General features: G+C 41.4%; 2 protein-coding genes across 4 annotated transcripts in view; one reads left to right on the forward strand and one right to left on the reverse strand.

Moving 5' to 3' along the window:
* HYCC2 (hyccin PI4KA lipid kinase complex subunit 2) overlaps positions 1-7,823 on the reverse strand; it is a 50,002-nt gene extending 42,179 nt beyond the window's left edge. For 2 of the 3 annotated variants that reach the window (XM_070421810.1, XM_070421808.1), the window contains exon 1: positions 7,751-7,823. The gene's annotated coding sequence lies outside the window, so the exon portion shown is untranslated. Of the gene's footprint in view, positions 1-7,595; positions 7,653-7,750 lie in introns of those variants that run through there. The other variant, XM_070421809.1, reaches the window with a different exon arrangement.
* A 280-nt stretch (positions 7,824-8,103) lies between these two features.
* On the forward strand, positions 8,104-18,076 carry NDUFB3 (NADH:ubiquinone oxidoreductase subunit B3). The gene is made up of 3 exons (XM_070421812.1): positions 8,104-8,210; positions 12,652-12,799; positions 17,792-18,076. The coding sequence occupies exons 2-3, from the start codon at positions 12,654-12,656 to the stop codon at positions 17,946-17,948; spliced, it is 303 nt and encodes a 100-aa protein (XP_070277913.1). The 5' UTR covers positions 8,104-8,210; positions 12,652-12,653; the 3' UTR covers positions 17,949-18,076.
* The last annotated feature ends 2,464 nt before the right edge of the window (positions 18,077-20,540 follow it).

Below are 20,540 nucleotides of genomic sequence, written 5' to 3' on the forward strand. Positions count from 1 at the left end.
TTTTATTTTATTTTATTTTTTTTATTGCTTAAAGCATTACAAAGGGTATTACATATGTGTCCTTTTTCCCCCCCCCACCCTTGACAAGCCCCTGCCCTCCCTTACCCCCCAGTGTCTTATGTCCATTAGTTATGGTTATATGGATGCATACAAGTCCTTCGGTTGATCTCTTACTCCCCTCCCTCCTGTCCCCCAACCCTCCCTGGCCTTACCACTGAAGTCCGACAATCGGTTTGAGGCAGCTCTGCCACTGTATTTATTATTGTTCAAAAGTTTGTAATGGTCTTAATTATCCATGAAAGAATGAGATCATGTGGTATTTTTCCTTCATTGACTGGCTTGTTTCACTTAGCATAATGCTCTCCAGTTCCATCCATGCTGTTACAAATGGTAAGAGTTCCTTCTTTTTAACAGCAGCATAGTATTCCATCGTGTAGATGTACCACAGTTTTCTAATCCATTCATCTACTGATGGGCACTTAGGCTGTTTCCAGATCTTAGCTATGGTGAATTGTGCTGCTATGAACATCTGGGTGCATATATCCTTTCTGATTGGTGTTTCTGGTTTCTTGGGATATATTCCTAGAAGTGGGATCACAGGGTCAAATGGGAGTTCCATTTCCAATTTTTTGAGGAACCTCCATACTGCCTTCCATAGTGGCTGCACCAGTCTGCATTCCCACCAGCAGTGCACAAGTGAACAACCTAACTTTACAACCTAAGGAACTAGAAAAAGAATAAACTAAACCCAAGGCTAGCAGAAGGATGAAAATAATAAGGGTTACAGCAGAGATAAATGAAATAGAGAATAGAAAACAATAGACAAAATTTAAAAACCCAAAACTGGTTCTTTAAGAGAAAACACAAATTCCTAAAATCAGAAATGAAAGAGGGGACATTACTACTGATTCCACATAAATAGAAAGGGTTATAAAGAGAATATTGTGAACAACTGTACACCAACAAATTGGATAATCAAATTCCCAGAAACACAAAACTTACCAAGATTAAATCAGGAAAAAATAGAAAATCTGCACCCCGATAAATTCAATAAAAAATAAAGTAGCCCAGCTGGTGTGGCTCAGTGGGTGAGCATCATCCCATGAACCAGGAGGACATGATTCGATTCCCAGTCAGGGCACATGCCTGGGTTTTAGGCTCAATCCCCAGTAGGGGAAATGCAGGAGGCAGCCAATCGATGATGTTTTTCTCTCATCGATGTTTCTATCTCTCTATCCCTCTCCTTTCCTCTCTCTCTAAAAAGCAATGAAAACATTTAAAAAAAAAAAAAAACCTCAATTATTTTTTTTAATCTATTGTTCATCAGATTAGATGTGCTTTTCTTTAACTTATTCTTTAAAATGTCTTAACAAGGAAATCTTATTAAAAGAGAACTCAGCCAGGTGGATGAACCCATGCAGTGATTGGTGGTGCAGAGTGGACTGAAGGCAAAAGGAAGTTCCTTTTCCAGAGGAGAATCCAGAATGGGGGACAACAGAAAGGGGGCTCAGGAAGCATTGAGTGGGTTCAGTGGTAAATTTGATTCTAACATTTTCATGGAGTTCAGTGTTTTACAAATAGACCAAAATAACTCTTTTGTAACCGATGCTTTGCCATTCAATAAATTGGTGCCATTTATCATATTTTATGACTACTTTTTTTTTATGACTACTTTTCTGGCAGTTATATTTCAAACCTAGAAAGAACTATCCTATATAATCCTATCTAATAAAAGAGAAACATGGTAATTAGCCGTACGGCCGCTACCCTTCCCATTGGCTAATCAGGGAGATATGCAAATTAACTGCCAGCCAAGATGGCGGCCAGCAGCCAGGCAGCTTGAAGCGGAACATGAGGCTTCCTTGCTTCAGTGACGGAGGAAGCCAAGCTTCCCCTCCTGCCTTGCCGGCCTCTGAGCCACAACTCTAAGAAACACTGTAACAAATATAGAAGCTAAACAAACCCCCAGAAACCTGCTTTAGTCAGCCAGGCTTCAGCCAGCCGGACCGCAACATTGTTTCAAATACAGAAGGTAAACAAAGGCCAGAAACCTGCTTTCAGCAGCAGAGGCCTCATAGCTGGAGCTGAGCCTCAGAGCTAAAGCTGGCCCAGAATAAAAAAAAAAGGAAAAAAGGACAGGTTGGGAGCTTCAGTCACCCGCCAGCCTGAAAACGGCCCTCAGCCCCTCACCCAGACTGGCCAGGAACCCCAGTGGGGACCCCCACCCTGAAGGGGGTGTGACCAGATGCAAACAGCCATCATCCCCTCATCCAGGCTGGCCAGGCACCCCAGTGGGGACCCCCACCCTGATCCAGGACACCCTTCAGGGCAAACCAGCCGGCCCCCACCCGTGCACCAGGCCTCTATCCTATATAGTAAAAGGGTAATATGCCTCCCAGCACCGGGATCAGCAGAGCCATGAGGCCTCCCAGCACCGGGATCAGCGTAACAGGGGGTAGCGACAAAACTCCCTGGTCGCCCTACGGCTCTGTGTGTGACAGGGGGCGGGGCCACAACCTCCCTATCCGCCCTGCTCTGTTCGTGACAGGGGAAGGCACCCCAATCCCCGGATCAGCCCCCAACCCCCTGATCGCCCTGCGGCTCTGTGTGTGACAGGGTGTGGCACCCCAAACCCCTGATCCGCCCTGCTCTGTGGGTGACAGAGGGCGGTGCCCCAACTCCCCTATCGGCCCTGCTCTGTGACGGGGGGAGCGCCTCAACCCCCTGATGGGCCCTGCTCTGTGCGTGACAGGGGGAGCTCCCCAACCCCCTGATCGTCCTGCAGCTCTGTGTATGACAGGGTACGGAGCCCCAACCCCCCTGATGGGCCCTGCTCTGTGCGTAACAGGGGACAGCGTCCCAACCCCCTGATGGGCCCTGCTCTGTGCGTGACAGGGGGTGGCACCGCAACCTCCCTATCAACCCTGCCTTGAGTGTGACAGGGGGCGGTGCCCCTATCCCCCAATCGGCCCTACCCTGAGCGTGACTAGGGGTGGCATCGCAACCTCCCAATCCGCCCTGCTCTGTGCATGACAGGGGGCGGCGCCCCAACTCCCCAATCGGCCCTGCTCTGAGCCCAACCAGGGGCTGCACCTAGGGATTGGGCCTGCCCTCTGCCACCCGGGAGCAGGCCTAAGCCAGCAGGTCATTATCTCCTGAGGGGTCCCAGACTGCAAGAGGGCACAGGCCAGGCTGAGGGACCCCCTCTCCCCCCCAGTGCACAAATTTTTGTGCACCTGGCCTCTAGTCCTATATAATAAAAGCCTAATATGCAAATTGTCCCCTCAACTGGAAGTTTGACTGCATGCTATGAGGTACGCTGACCACCAGGGGGTGGCGCGGAACATGGCGGGCGTCGGCGACGTGGCACTGGCAGCAGGCAGCAATGGAAATGCTGCCAGCCCCAATGGGCCCTGATGAGCAGGACCACGGTGGGATGGTGGAGCAGGTGAATGGGCGGCACTGGCCAAGGTGGGTGCAAGCAGGGGCCGATGCCCCATCGATTACCCTGCAGACTGCGACCAGCAGCAGCAGTGGGGGGCAGGGCCACAGTCCAGCTCCCAGGCGCTGAGGGAGTTGAGCGGGGGCCTGATGACTCAGGCAGAGGGGGGTGTGCGGGGGCCCGGGAGCCCAGGTGCTTCCTAGGGCCCAGAGGTCAGCTGGGACCTGCCCTTCCACGCCAGACAAGTGCACTTCAATCGCCGGCCAGGCCTAGGGACCACACCTGTGCACAAATTTCATGCACCAGGCCTCCAGTAATTCTATAACTAATCAAAGTCACGCATCTTAATATATTACATAACTGAGTTTTTACTCCTTTCTCCAAAATTAAAGCTGACTCATTTACTTTTTCTAGTACTTGTCTTCATGACAAATAGATACCCAAACAGAAAGTCTAGAATTCACAAAGATGCACCAGGAATTTCTAAACAGGATCTGTGTCAAAATCAACACATTCACAATTCCAAGTTTTACTATATATTATAGAGTGTTTACGCAAAAGCTAAACGTATCATAGCAATATTGCAAAAAGACCTTTAATCAAGAAAACTTACAATTCTTATTTTCCAACTGTAGTTTGATTCTAGAATTAGATAGCTTCCAGATACATTGAGAGAACAAGATATAAGTAAATATCTGTGCAAATTAACACAGGTCTGAATCATGAAAGCAATTACCTTGGTTTATGGAAAGCAGCTAAGTGCCAAGTAAAAACTAATCCAAACCAAAACATTCAGCACAATTTTTATTTCTGGCAACTTTAGCTCCTGGCTAGAAAGTCTATCCCAGCTATGACATTAAATGGTGAAAATGTATTGAGCTATAAAAATATTGGTAGATTTGACAGCCCTTTCTCTCAAGCAAAAACTATGATTACTGGTTCATATCACAAGTAAGAGAGCCTTGAATTAGATTAATGATTTGTAAGTGGAAGCCAGCAGTGAACCATATCTGGGGAATTTTTTTCTTCAAAATATGTATATCTACCTTCCTTCACATTCACCCTACCACTAAGATTCTGAAGGAAAGTAGAGATGATATAATATGTATGTGCCTTTTAAAAAAAACACCTCTTAGATTATTCTGTGTGTGTGTATATATATATATAAAACTGTCCACTTTCATGGAGATTTTCTGAATTAGGTCTAATTCTTTTTTTAACACTGTATCAATAGCAGGCAAAAGGAGGCGAGCTACAGAGTGACAAGAACTCGGTGGAAGGCTCTGCAGGTAGGGGGCTGTCCTCACACCAGCTGTAAGCAACCTTCAGAGCTTTCTGTGCCAGCTCCCTCCAAAATCCACTGCATCACATTTTAGACAATGACAAATGTTCAACTCATCTTCCTGAGAAAAGAATATAGTCTCCTTACCAGACAAAAATGTAAAAAGAAGCTATTTTGGACATCAAAAGAAACTAAGAAGTCAGACACTGAAACAAAAAATTCCTCTGTTCTTGCATTAAAAGAATAACAACAAAATACTATTTTGTGCAGCTAATAACTTGTTTGGAGACTTTCTGCTCACATATTTTATCATTCTAGTTTTTTTGTGTTTTGTGTGGAGTTTTTTTGTTGTTGTTTTTTATTTCAGAGATTAAGGAAGAGGGAGAGAGTGAAACATCAATGATGAGAGAGAATTATTGATCAGCTGCCTCCTGCATGCTCCCCACCGGGGATTGAGACCGAAACCTGGGCATGTGCCCTGACCAGGGATCAAACCTGGGACCCTTTAGTCCACAGGCTGATGCTCTATCCAGTGAGCCAAACCAGCTAGGGCTGTGGTTTTTTTTTTTTTTTTTTTTTATGTAGCATGGGTTTTTCTATTATAAAGCTCAGTCAAGCTGAAAATTTTAATCATTCTAGAACTTAATAAACTACTATAAGGTGCCAAAACTGTGTATTAAAAACAAACAAACTAAATCTATTGCATGTGAAGATGGCTTGAGAGTTGGATTTAAAAACAAGCTTTCAAGGTGCAATTTAGAGCAAATGACTGTACTTCTTTACAGCCATTGTTTCAAATTCCTTATAAACAGCTCCAATACAGAAATGTGTCAGAAAAGTAGACTTCTAATGATATTCAACTTTATTGTATTCTACAATGAAACCTACTGGCCATTAAAAATCAGCCATTGACAGCTCTAGTAGGCTCATTACATAATAAGAAACACACACACACACACACACACACACACACACACCCCTACATAAAAGCAGATTTGTTCACAGGTACTCACACTACAGAACTGCAACTAGAAGTAGAAATATTCTTTGTGACTGAGATAGTATTATTCATGCAAAAAGTAAAAATACAATGAAACACCAAGTGTTAAAATTTTTATCTGGGGCATTGATAAATATCTTAGTACTCCACTTCAGAACTAACAAAATCTAATGAACCACCTCTCCTTACCAAGTGATGAATTTTTGGTTTAGGCTCTGGGACATATTAATATAAATTAGTAATGGAAAAAGGGAAATTATAGTACACTTGCTAATACTATATTAGTTCTTCTCTTCTAAGTTAAAGGCAACATTTTCAATCAGCTTACATTTTGGCAATTTATAATGCTTCTTTTAAAACTGTTTTCCAGTGAGCTACAAAACCAAGTTTTTAGAAAATAAATATTATATATATATACACACACATATATATATATATATATATATATATATTTTTTTTTAAATTGATTTCAGAGAGGAAAGGAGAGAGAGAGACAGAAACATCAATGATGAGAGAGAATCACTGATCGGCTGCCTCCTGCACACCCCCTACTGGGGATGGAGCCGAAACCCAGACAAGTGCTCTGACCAGGAATCAAAACAGTGACCTCTGACCTCCAGGTTCATAGGTCGAGGCTCAACCATGGAGGCACAATGGCGGGAAAAACCAAGTTTTTAATGTAGTCTGTCCTTCCATAACATATACTTAATAAAATCCCTATGTTAATCGTACATTTCATTGTGCAAACATGGCAATTCAGTTATTTATGTCTGCAAATACATTTTACCTCGGTCAGAGGGGTTCAAAAAGTACACTTTTTAAACCTAAGAAATAATCCATAACTAGTCTCTCAGACCCACAGAGCAAATTACTTAAAAGATGACTTTTGCATTCCCTTTCCCCATTCAGACCACCACGTTATTTTCAGTCTTTAACATCCACAATATCTAGGGATATATATACACATACACATACACATACACATATATACATACGTACACACAGTGGGGCCTTGACTTACGAGTTTAATTCGTTCCGAGACCGAGCTCATTAAGGAGCTCGTTAACTCAAATTACTCTATCAACTCAATGCAAAAAATCTGCCGAGAGACAGCTGGTATCTCAAAAAACTCGTTAGTCGGGACACTCGTAAGTCAAGGACCCACTGTGTGTGTGTGTGTGTGTGTGTGTGTGTGTGTATAGCAATGAGATTTCTAGTCATTTTCCAATTTGCACTTACCTCCCACTATAGATTTTTGAGGCTCCCCACTTTCCCGAAGATTAGAAATAAAGAAGTACGTGTAATCAGCTTCGACCCTCAAAACAAATAAATTCCTAAACTGCAAGCTAACGACTCTCTCAACCCAAACCCGTATTTGGGAGAAGGTCTTCGTGACTAGCCTTCATGCTTCCACAGCCTGCAGGGGTGACGAGCACTCAAACCAACGGAAAAAAACACACACAACTATTCCGACACATCAACGGGCCGCCAGACCTCCTCTTCCAGGAGGGACAGCCTGGTTGTGGGGGTAAATAGCAGCCACGGGTTACATAACCGACGGTGAGAAAGAGTTTCAAGGATCTGCCCGCCAGTAAATATCGGTCTTCTCCGCTCCCCGCTCCCACCCCGACCAACAGCCCTGAAGAAGCGCAAGCCCTCGGGTTCCTCGCAGGCGCCTGCAATGCCGCGTCCTTTTCTCTGTCCGCGCTTCGTGCCAGGACCCCCTCCGGCCCTCGGGACTCGGCCCGGCGCCCGCCCGTCCTCTCTGCAGGTGCCACCGCAGCCCCCGCGCCCTAGGCCCCGCGTCGCCGCACCGGGCTCAGCCTCCACCCGCCTCAGCTGCCCGCTCCTCGCGACCTCCCAGCGGCTACCTGGGCTACGAAACGTCCCGGAACCACCGACAGCGCGGCTGCCACCTTCCCAGACCGTCCCCGTCAGGCCCCCGAGAGAGCTCCTGCAGCCGGAGGTGAACACCCCTTCTCGGGAGCCCTCGCGCCCCGCAAAGACAGCGCGGCTGCTCGCTTACCTGTCACCCCGCTGCCTCCGGCTTCTTACCGCCACCGCCTCCCGCAGCAGCCTGCCAACTGCAGCGCAACAAGCAGCCCTCCCACTGGCCGAGTCCACGTTGAACAACAGCCTCACTTATTGGCTGCAGGAGGTCCAAGGCCCGCCCCTCGGTGCAGCGTCTAAGGGATTCCGGTCTGCGAACAAGGAAAACGTCGCCTCTGCCCCGCCCTTCTGTCCTCCACAATGGCACCGATCGTCGTTAGACGACGGATGCACAGATGTGCGGGGAAAAAATGTCGACTGTCAGCCTCCTTCGCGTCATCTCCACCTGGTCCGTAAGTCTGTGACCCCGTCCCGGAACGTTACATGGCTTCTCGGCTTTCCTGCCGGGAGGAAGTCCAGGTGACAACTTCCGCTTCGGGTCGGCACCGGCTGGAGGGTTGACTATTGAGTGTCCTGAGAGGTCAGATTGCTGTCAGGTAAATTAGAGAGTTGGTGGGAGATCTCTTGACTGGAACTAGGAATGAGATATCTATTCTGGGGAATTTAGAAAGGGAGAGACAAAATAAAGCAGGATGATGCGGGTGTGTGGCTCCAGACGGAAGGAGATCGAAGAACTAGCGGGGGAGAACTGTGAAGTCGTGGGGTGGTGGGGGTGGTTGTACAAGGATACAGTGGGAATGACGGGTTATTCAGTCCACATGCTTTTTTCCTGCTCTGCCACCAGCAGCACCCCGTCCCGTGTTTTTTGTTTGTTTGTTTTTTGTTTACCTTTGAGTTGAATAAAGCAGAACAGCCCCCAAATAAAAAATTTGTGGAGGGCCCTAGCCAGTTTAGCTCAGTGGGAAGAGCGTCAGCCTTCGGACTGAAGGGTCCCAGGTTCGATTCCGGTCAAGGGCACAATCCCCAGTGTGGGGGGTTGCAGGAGGCAGCCAATCAATGATTCTCTCTCATCAGTGATGTTTCTATCTCCCTCTCCCTCTCCCTCTCCATTCCTCTCTGACATCAATAAAAATATATATTTTTAAGAAAAATTATGGAGGAATAATTTTAATGCCTGCCTCAAATATGTATAGTTTTAAGTGAGATTTTTTTTCTGCTATGAATGTTTTGGACACGATGTTAAAGTGAAAAAAGCAGGGTACAAAGTCACATCCATTTTTAGAGCGATTTACTCTAAAATGTTTACTATTTTAAAATTGCATGTACATCGGTACAGGGACTGGAAAGGACACTAAGAATTCATTCGTCTTTTATTTTCTAATGTTCTTAAGAGTATCCACAATTTTAAAAATGAGAGGAAATTGGGGTGTATGCTTGAACGTCTTTGGTAAACCGTAAAATTGCGTGTGTTGTAAATGGTATTATCCTCTTATTTCCTTCTTAGGGATTCCAGCCCCTTTTAGTGGAGGTTGATATTACAGGTTCACTCCAAACATAGGTAGATAGCTTTTTAAATTTTCATGATTACATGGGTTTTCTTTGTAGAACTAACTTCCTTGCTATTCTTGTTGGAACAGCTCTGAACTGGAAATAATAGCCTGTTGTTGAGTCCTTGGCATAATTTGTCACTTTATCTAATTTTCCCTTTTACTGTGAAGTATACATAACAGACGGGTGTATAAAACATGAGTACTTTTTAAAGAATTATAATTATGCCAAAACCGGTTTGGCTCCGTGGATAGAGCGTCGGCCTGCGGACTGAAGGGTCCTAGGTTCGATTCCGGTCAAGGGCATGTACCTGGGTTGCGGGCACATCCCCAGTAGGAGATGTGCAGGAGGCAGCTGATCGATGTCTCTCTCTCATCGATGTTTCTAACTATCTATCTCTCTCCCTTCCTCTCTGTAAAAAAATCAATAAAATATATATTTTTTAAAAGAATTATAATTAAGCTAGGCCGCAGGGAAAAGGAGCTCAGGGGGACCCTTTCCCCCTCCCCACGTGGGAGTTTGCACTTGTTCTCCAATAAATCTCCACCTTTGCTGCAAAAAAAAAAAAAAGAATTATAATTAAGCAAACACTTGTGTACCCACCCTTCAGGTTAGGAAGTAAAGCATGGCCAATACCTTAGAACATTCATTCTCAGCACAAGTGATAGGCCTTCAGGCAGATGAAAATTGGTTCTGAGGGGATGGAACAGTGTGTGAAAAAATCATAGGTACTACTGTGGTGTGTGGCCCTCCCAAGAGCCACAGTACATACACATGTATATAATATATCCGTAGTATTGAAATTTCATTGGAGGAGGGGAGCGAGAATGTGATAAGGAAAACAACTGTCGAAAAAAGCTCCTTTGGCGTACAAGAATTAAGAATAGGTTGAAAAACAGTGCCTTAGAAGCTCTGATTTTATGTCCTCCACCAAGGGGTGACTACTGTCCTGACTTGTGATAAGCATTCACTTGTTTCAAGCATTCATTTCATTTTCCATCTATAATGCATTCCTAAAAAACGAATTGTTGGGTTCTTCAATTTATATTAATGGGATCAAAGTATATGTATTATGATTCACCCCGTTCTCATCGTATTTGTAAGATTCATTCACACTGTTGCATGTTGTTTTTTGTTGTGTAATATTCCATAGGTTTCTATTTCTTAATCAATCCATTGTTGGATATTTGGGTTGTTTATAATTTGGGGCTAGCATCAATGATGTGGCTAAAAAGGTTCTTATAAAATATATCTATTGTTATATACATGCAAGAGTTTCTCTAGAGCAGTGTGTTGTCCAATAAAAATATAATGCGAGCCCTAACCGGTTTGGCTCAGTGGATAGAGCGTCGGCCTGCGGACTGAAAGGTCCCAGGTTCGATTCCGGCCAAGGGCATGTGCCTTGGTTGCCGGCACATCCCCAGTAGGAGGTGTGCAGGAGGCAGCTGATCAATGTTTCTCTCTCATTGATGTTTCTGACTCTCTATCCCTCTCCCTTCCTCTCTGTGAAAAATCAATAAAATATATTTAAAAATATATATATATATAATGCGAGCCATATATGTAATTTAAAATGTCTTAGTAACCATATTAAAAAGGTAAAAAGAAACATAAAATTAATTTAATATAATCAGTGTTAAAAATTATTAATGAAATATTTTGTTTTCTTCATACTGTCTTCAAGATGTATGTATTTTACACTTGTAGAATATGTTCGTATGCTGTTTTCATAAACACTTGATCTATGTTTATATTTTATCAAATTTACTGTTGATAAAGTAAATCTGTATACCCAAATTGTTCGAAATGCACTCTAAATTTTCCAATAATTAACTTGAGAATCAATTTTGAAATTTAAATTAATTAAAATTAAATAGAAAGTCTAGTTCTTCTCCAGTTGCACTAACCTCATTCCAGTGCTAGTGGCTAACATATTGGGCAATGCAGATCTAGAGTATATAAACTTAGGAATAGAATTGCTAGGCCATAAGATATTCAAATGTTCAGCTTTTCTAGGTCATGCCAGTTTTTCAGAGTGGTTGTGCTAAGTCACATTCTTGCCCCCTCGGTGTGAAAGTGGAAGGCACATCGCAGTGAGCTGAAGTTTATTTTTATGTTATGTATAAAAATAATACCAGTAAAACTGAAGTCTTTATGTTACTATTGAGGGCATATTTTATTTAAGGAAACAAACATCAATTAAAAAGGGGTCCTTTTTAAAAAAATTTTTAAAATTAATTTCAGGGAGAAAGGGAGAGGGAGAGAGATAGAAACATCAATGATGAGAGAGAATCATTGGTCTGCTGCCTCCTGCACACCCCCTACTGGGGACCGAGCCCACAACCTAGGCATGTGCCCTGACCGGGAATTGAACCATGACTTCCTGGTTCATAGGTCGACACTCAACCACTGAGCCAAATAGATGATGGATAGATAAATAGATAAGGTCACATGCTCAGGTTTCGGGTTCCATCCCCTGTGGGGTGCATACGTGTGTCTCTGTCTCCCACCCTCCCCCCCTTCACCCCCCTTCTTTTTCCCTTTCTCTCTCTTTAAAAAATCAATTTAAAAGAACATGTTATTTTAAAAAATTCAACCCATTGTCTGTTTTGTGTGCAGGCCATCAGTTAATAATGTTTTTTTTACAGACAATCATGTACAATCAGTTTGATATTAAGGAACACTAAACTTTAAGCCCTAGTGAAGCAAAATGTTATCCCCCCCAAAATTCCATTTTCCTCATTAGTAGACCTGTATTACAAAAAAATATGCTCTGTTATTGTTATGTTTTGAATGTTATCAACAAAATATTCGTGGAAAGTTGTTTTCTCTTGCTTTATAAGTACCCACATAGTCTAAAATATTTACTATCCGGCTCTTTACAGAAAAAGTTCGTGTGATCATGTATATGTTTAAACACAATAATGCTGCATTTTAATAGGATCATCTAAAGAAAGTAATAAATCAGTATGTAAAACATCTTCATTATGCATATCTATGCACAATGAAAGGACTAGAAGAAAGGGAACGGTATTGCTTAGAAATTAGGAACAAGGGCTCTGAAACCAAACTGCAAGGTTCAAAACCCAGTTGTACCATTTATTATTGTTGTTACCTTCAGAAAGTTACCTTCATGCACCCTCATTGTCTTCATCTATAAAATGAAGATAATAATTGTAATTTAAGTTCAAATAGTTGCTTTGGAAGTAACAGAGTTAATACATGTAAAGTACTTTAGGGTACGTGGCACTGCCATTATTTTAATGGAGAAAGGAATAAACAAAATAAATGACCATCTCTGAGTGATGGGATTATTGATTATTTTATATGTGTGTGTTTCCTAACTGTGAACATACACTGGTTATGTAATAACATGCTGTTTTATTAATTCTCTCTTTAAAACATTAATTTTAAATGTTTTACCTTAAACATTAATAGTAAACTTGGTTATTGTGCATATTTCTCTCTTACTTTAATCTTTTCCTATAGACATGGCCCATGGACATGAACATGAGCATGGACATGGTCATGGTAAAATGGAACTTCCAGATTATAGAAAATGGAAGATAGAAGGGACACCATTAGAAACTGTGCAGGAGAAGCTGGCGGCCCGGGGGCTCAAGGATCCGTGGGGCCGGTAAGAATCATTAAATAATTTAGATAGAATTTATCATAGAGAATCATTATCTGTTTCTTTTTCATGTATTTCCCTTTTAAAAAAATCATTGAGAATGGCTTTTTACATTAAAGTTTTAAAATCCGTTTTGTTGAAGTACCATTTACATACAGTAAAATTCACCCATTCTAAGTGTTTCATTCCATGAGTTTTGATAAATGTATACAATTATGTAACCACCACAGTCATGATGTAAACGATTTCTGTCACCCCAAAAGTTCTCCCGTGCCCCTTTCACGCCCAGTGTCATCCTACCCCTGGCTCCTGGCAGCCATTGATCTGCTTTTTGTCTCTCCAGTTTTCGCTTTCCTGGCCACTTTCACTTGGTGTGCTGCTTTGGAGACTTAGGCGCATTGTTAGCTTGTATCCCTAGTTCCTTCCTTATTGACTGCTGAGCAGTATCCACTGTGTGCACAGACCTCATTTTGTTTGCAGTTCACCAGTTAATTGCCTTTTGTGTTGTTTCCAGTTTTTAACCGTTCCATTATGAGTAAAAATGCTATAACCAATCAAGTACAAATCTGAGTGAACATGATGTTTTCATTTCTCTAAGAGTAGGATTTCTGGATCATAGAATTAGTGTGTGTTTATTTTCATAGGAAAACTGCCAAACTGTTTTTTCAGAGTAGCTGTACCATTTTGCATCCCACCAGCAATGTATGAGAATTTCAGTTGTTCAATGTCCTCCTCATCAATCCCTGTTATTATTGGTCTTTTAATTTTAGCCATTTTAGTGAATGTTGTGCCTCTTTGTGATTTTAATTTGCATTTCCATGGTTCCATGACGACATGATGATAGCATTCTTTTCCAGTGCTTATTTGTCATTAGTGCTTTCTCCCTGCCCCCTTTGATGCAGTGGCTATTCACATATTTTGCCCGTTTACTTATCAGGTGTTTGTCTTCTTTTACTGAATTACTAAAGACCCGGTGCATGAAATTCATGCATGGGTAGAGACCCTAGGCCTGGCCAGTGATCAGGGCCAATTGGGGCCTTCTGGCTGCTGGCTGGGGCCTTCCTTCCCCTGCTGCCGGCTGCCAGCCAAGGCCTTCCTTTGTTCCACGCCGCCCTCTGGTGGTCAGCACATGTCATAGCGAGCAATTGAACTCCTGGTCTCCTGGTTGAACTCCCAAGGGGACACTTCACATATTAGCCTTTTATATACATAGATGGGAGTTCTCTCTATGTTTTTAAAATTTAAGTCCTTTATCAGATATATATTTTACAAATGTTTTCTGGGTTTTTTTTTATATTTCTTTTTTTAAATGTATTTTTATTGATTTCAGAGAGGATGAGAGAGAGAGAGGGAGAGAAAGGGTGGGAGAAACATCAGTGATGAGAGAGAATCATTGATTGGCTGCCTCTTGCACACCCCTACTGGGAATCGAGCCTGAAACCCGGGTATATGCCTGGACCGGACTGTCAGGGCCAGCCTGACAGGTTGAGCCGGGCTGAGGCAGGAAGGTGAGAATTGAGAAAAGAAAGAAAGACAGGAAAGTGGGATCAGGAGGACTACAGCTCTCGAGGAACTGAAGCAAGTTTATTAGCCACACAATCCTATTTATATACAAGACATTGAATAGGAGGTCTGTCAAGAGGAATATATTCTTTGTTCCTCTTAATCTCTAAGGGAGAGACACAGCAGAAAGACAAGTTCTCAGTACAGCATATCTCAGTAAATAGTTACAGACTTCTTGGTAAGCCATGAAAGACTGTTCTCATTCTACTGATAATCGCCATCCAAACAAGTCTGGGAAAACTGTGTGGGTAAGGGTCCCAGCCTTGCTAACCCCTTCAGGTGCAAGGACCTTGCCAGCTTACATCTGGCCCCCAACACCGGACCAGGAATCAAACCATGACTTCCTGGTTCATAGGTTGATGCTCAACCACTGAGCCATTCCGGCTGGGCTACAAATGTTTTTTTCCTAAGAGTGTGGCTTATTTTTTCATTTTTTTAAATAATGTCTTTCAAAGAGTTTAAAATTTTTTTTTTTAAATATATTTTATTGATTTTTTACAGAGAGGAAGGGAGAGAGATAGAGAGTTAGAAACATCAATGAGAGAGAAACATCGATCAGCTGCCTCCTGCACATCTCCCACTGGGGATGTGCTCGCAACCAAGGCACATGCCCTTCACCGGAATCGAACCTGGGACCCTTCAGTCCGCAGGCCGACGCTCTATCCACTGAGCCAAACCGGTTTTGGCAAGAGTTTTAAATTTTGATGAAGTCCCAATCTGGCACTTTTCTATTATGGTTTGTGCTTTTTGCACCCTAAATTGTCTCCTATGGTTTCTCTTAGAAGTTTTTATAGTGTTACTTTTATATCATGTGAGGTGAGGATGAAAGTATTTTTGCATTTGGACATCCAGTTGTTCCAGCACCATTTGCTAAGACTGTCTTTCCCATATTGATTTACCTTATGCCTTTGTAAAAAATCAATTGACAATATCTGTGTGGTCTATTTCTGGATTCTATTCTGTTATCCTGATCAATATGTCCACTCTATGACAATACTTCACTGTCTTCAAATCAGGTAGCATAAGATCTCCATTTTTTAAAAAAGCTATTTTAGGTTCTTTGCATTTACATTTAAAATTTAGATTGAATGTTTCAGTTTCTATAAAAAGCCTTCTTAGATTTTAATTGGGATTTCACTGAATCTATAGCTCAATTGAGGATAATCGATATCTTAACACTATAGAATCTTCTAGTCCATGAACAATTTAGATCCTCTTTAATTCCTCAGCAGTGTTTTATTGCTTTATATATAGGTCTTTACATATTTTATTAAATTTATCCTGAGTTTTTCCATATTTTAATAGTATTGTAAATGGTATTTTAAACTTTAATTTTCAGTTTTTTGCTAATATATAAAAATATAATTGGGGTTTATATGTTGACTTTGTATCATGTTCCCTTGCTAAATTCACTTTTTAGTTCCAAAATTTTTTTTACAGATTGTTTAGACTGTACTTCATAAGTGATCACTTTGTGTACACTTGTTTTATTTCTTCCTTTTCAATCTATAAACTTTTAATTTCTATTTTCTTTGCATTATTGTACTGGCTAACACTCCTAGTATAATGTTGAATAAAAGTGGTATAAATGGACATTCTTGCCTGTTCTGCATCTATTGAGATGCTCACATAGTTCTTTTTTTAAAAAATATATTTTATTGATTATTTTACAGAGAGGAAGGGAGAGGGATAGAGAGTTAGAAACATCGATGAGAGAGAAACATCAATCAGCTGCCTCCTGCACGCTCCCTACTGGGGATGTGCCCGCAACCAAGGTACATGCCCTTGACCGGAATTGAACCTGGGACCCTTGAGTCCGCAGGCTGATGCTCTATCCACTGAGCCAAACTGGTTAGGGCTCGCATAGTTCTTTTATTCTGTTAATATGATGAATTACTCTTATTGGTTTTTCAAAGATTAAACCAATCTTGAATTCCTAAGATAAGTTCTATTTCATCATGATATATTATCCTTTATATATATTGCTGGATTCAATTTTCTAAAATATTGTTAGGAATATTTGCATCTGCCCTAGCTGGTTTGGCTCAGTGGATAGAGTGTCGGCCTGCGGACTGAAGGGTCCCAGGTTCGGTTCCAGCCAAGGGCACATGCCTGGGTTGCAGGCTTTGTCCCCAGTGGGGGATGTGCAGGAGGCAGCCAATCGGTGATTCTCTCTCATCATTGATGTTTCTATCTCTCCCTCTCCCTTCCTCTCTGAAATCAATAAAGATATATTAAAAAAAAAAAAAAAAAGAATATTTGCATCTGCCATTAAAAAAAAAAAAAAAAGAATATTTGCATCTGCCCTAACCGGTTTGGCTCAGTGGATAGAGCGTCAGCCTGTGGACTGAAGGGTCCCAGGTTTGATTCTGGTCAAGGGCATGTACCTTGGTTTCGGGCACATCCCCAGTCAGGGATGGGGAGGGGGGGTGCAGGAGGCAGCTGATTGATGTTTCTCTCTCGTCGATGTTTCTCTCTATCCCTCTCCCTTCCTCTCTGTAAAAAAATCAATAAAATGTATTTTTTTAAAAGAATATTTGCATCTAAAATAAATAAAAATTAAAAATAAAAAAAGAATATTTGCATCTGTGTTCATGAGGGATATTACTCTATAGTTTTCTTCTAATGTCTTTGTCTAACTTTGGTTATCTAAATTGTATTTGCTTAGCTTATATTTTCTAATAAGTCAGATTTTTACTTAAGTGGTTTTTGTTCTTCATAACATGATTTTTTTTCCCACTCACTTATCGCTGCCTGTGAGAGAAGACTGTTTTCAGGAGAGGTCTCAGACTTCTGTTTACACCTCTGTTTAGGGTGCTCAGAAGAGTGATTGCCAGAGCAGGAAATCAGTCTTCTAAACTTCAGGCTGCTGTGACAGAGAAATGTATTAGTAGTAAGAATAATGTCAAATGTTACATACTCTCTGTGCCAAAATGTATCACACATCACCCTGTTTATTCTTTATAACAACACTATAAGGTAGACAGTCATCACTGAGTAGGAGAGGAAGCAGGCCCTGACAGGTTAAGTAACTTGCCCATCCTAAAAGGTTGTGAATCTAGTGTAAGTGGCAGAGCAAAGGTTAATACTCTAACTACCTCTGTCCACGATGCTGTAATGACTAGTATAGGCAAAGCCACACGGCTGACCTGTGATGGATAGGGCCAAAGAAAGTCTTGCATTTGAGGATTTTGTAAAAATCCTGAGTATTATGATTGTGAATATGAAATCAAGTGTTTTTTCTTCTACTTTATATGTGAAACGCGGGCATATAGACCTAATCATCCTATGTCACAGAGAGATACCTATTGTGGTCCATTTAGATGGTCTTATATAAGGTTGCATCTACATCTGTTAAAAAGATGAAAATTAAATGTATTGTCCTCAGTGAATGTGCATGTATGTGATTATAACCTTTGCCTTTTTTTTTTCTAGCAATGAAGCTTGGAGATACATGGGTGGCTTTGCAGAAAATGTTACCTTTGTTGGTGCAATGTTAAAAGGATTCAAATGGGGATTTGCTGCATTTGTGGTAGCTGTAGGGGTTGAATATTTCCTGGAGTCCCAGAATAAAGATAAGAAGCATCACTGAAGATATTACCTGGAAGTATCTTAGTGGTTCTTAACTCTGTTATTAAAATAAGATTTCTTTACTGTAGCCTCCTCATCTGTGTGTCCCTTAAAGATACTAGTAAGATTTAATAAAGAATACATGTTCCAGTCTGGTTTTGTCATTCTTAAAAAAAAGGTGTTTCAAACCATATTAGATTTGCTTTAGAACATGTGGTGGTTGAGGTTCACATAGCAGTGCATTCTCTACAGAGCAGCCAGCCAGCATATATTTCAACAAATGTGTATGTTTTAAATGGACAGGGTATTAAAAAAAATTAAATAGTGATAAAATTTCCCATCTTAACTATTTTTTAGTGTACAGTTGCTGGTATTAAATACATTCATAATTTGCAACCTTCACCATCATCCATCTCCATAGCTCTTCATTTTTTAAAATTAAAAGTCTATGCCCATGTATAATAACTAAAGGGTAATATGCTAATTAGACCTGACGTCCTTCCGGACGAAGCCAGGGCTGGAGGGAAGCCCAGGTCCCGGGAAGCTGATGCTGGCAGCTGGGGGGAGGAAGGCCTATTGCACAAATTTCGTGCATCGGGTCTCTAGTTATACAATAATTCCCTACTCCCCCTTACATCAACACCTGGCAACCACCATTCTACTTTCTGTCTCTATGATTTTGACTTCTCTAAGCACCTCATGTACTAGGAAGTGGAATTATACACTCTTTGTTACTGGCTTATCTCACTTAGCCTGATGTCCCCACGTTTCATCCATGTTGTAGCATCAAAATTTCCTTTCTTTTTAAAGCTGAATAATATTACATTGTATGTATATGTCATAATTTGCTTATCCATTCATTGATGGACTCTTGGGTTACTTCCACATTTTAGCTATTATAAATAATGCGGCTATGAACATGGTGTATGAACAGGTTTGTAAATGGTGGTTGGCCTTGCTGCTTTTACTATCTCCTGCAGGTGGTTAGAGAGACCTCTACAGTATTATACTATTAGATTAGATATTTCCTGCCCAGTTCTGATTGACTATGTATCATGTTCATTTTGCTTTATTGTGATATTTTCTACTCTTGATTTAGTCCTCTTTCCCATGTTGTGAAAAGTGACATTTTTTCTAACAATACACTAGACATTTTTCCCACATTGAATTTTAAAAATTTAATTAAATCTCTAAAGTTGAGACAACTCAGATTGTTGAAAAGAGATATTTTTTGCTTTAATAACAAAGCTAAGCCCTAGCCACTTTGGCTCAGTGGATAGAGCATCAGCCTGTGTACTGACGGGTCCCCAGTTCGATTCTGGCCACATACCTGGGTTGCAGGCTTCTCCCCTGGTCAAGGCATGTGTAGGAGGGAACCAATCGATGTGTTTCTCTCACATTGATATTTCTCTCTAGGTTTACCTCTCTCTTCCACTCTAAAAATCAAGGAAAAATATCCTCGGGTGAGGATTAAAAAAAAAAAAGCTAAACCAGTGGTTCTCAACCTTCCTAATGCCACGACCCTTTAATACAGTACCTCATGTTGTGGTGACCCCCAACTTCATTGTTACAAATTGAACATAATTAAAGCATAGTGATTAATCACAAAAACAGTATGTAATTACATATGTGTTTTCCGATGGTCTTAGGCGACCCCTGTGAAAGGGTTGTTCGAACCCCAAAGGGGTCGTGACCCACAGGTTGAGAACCGCTGAGCTAAATAAAACGCGTGATTTTTTTTTCTTTGTAAATTTTAATTTGTAAATATAAGCTTGAGAAATTACTAAACAAGACCGCCAGTCGGCCTGGTTGTCAAATCCCTCTAGTGTTAACTACAACAATTAAGGCTTGGCTAGAACAAGACTGCGCACAGAGACCACAAGGGGGTGCACCAAGAAAGCATAAAAGTTGCGGAGACAAAAAAACATGACAGAAATGGAGGATATGGAGCTAAGAATCGCAATTTTGAGGGCTTGCCATAAATTTGTGCAGAGCCTCACGAAAACTAATGAGACCCTCGATGCTACGATAAAGAAATTAGAAAGTAAGCATACACAGACTGAAATAAAGAATATTATACCCAATAGCAGACCAGAGGAGCACAAGAATCAAAGCAAAGATTCGACAAAAAACACCCAATTGGAAAAGCATAATGAAAAAAGAATCCGAAAGTGTGAAGATAGGGTAAGGAGCCTCTGGGACAGCTTTAAGCGGACTAATATCAGAGTCATTGGAGTGCCAGAAGATGAGAGACAGCAAGATATTGAAAACCTATTTCAAGAAATAATGGCAGAAAACTTCCCCCACCTGGAGAAAGAAATGGACTTACAGGTCCAAGAAGCGCAGAGAACCCCAAACAAAAGGAATCCAAAGAGGACCACACCAAGACACATCATCATTAAAATGCCAAGAGCAAAAGACAAAGAGAAAATCTTAAAAGCAGCAAGAGAAAGAGGCTCAATTACCTACAAGGGAATACCCATACGACTGTCAGCTGATTTCTCAACAGAAACTTTGCAGGCCAGAAGGGAATGGCAAGAAATATTCAAAGTGCTGAATACCAAGAACCTACAACCAAGATTACTTTATCCAGCAAAGCTATCATTCAGAATTG

Source organism: Myotis yumanensis, unplaced genomic scaffold, assembly GCF_028538775.1.
Source record: "Myotis yumanensis isolate MYYU_CA2020_CCGP unplaced genomic scaffold, mMyoYum1.0.hap1 SCAF_8, whole genome shotgun sequence".
NCBI lineage: Eukaryota > Metazoa > Chordata > Mammalia > Chiroptera > Vespertilionidae > Myotis > Myotis yumanensis.

What these genes read in the sequence shown, in the direction of transcription:
- NDUFB3 (XM_070421812.1), top strand. Translation starts at nt 12,654, where the DNA reads ATGGCCCATGGACATGAACATGAGCATGGACATGGTCATGGTAAAATG. An exon ending in CTCAAGGATCCGTGGGGCCG is followed by an intron (nt 12,800 to 17,791) that starts GTAAGAATCATT and finishes TTTTTTTTCTAG; the next exon opens with CAATGAAGCTTGGAGATACA.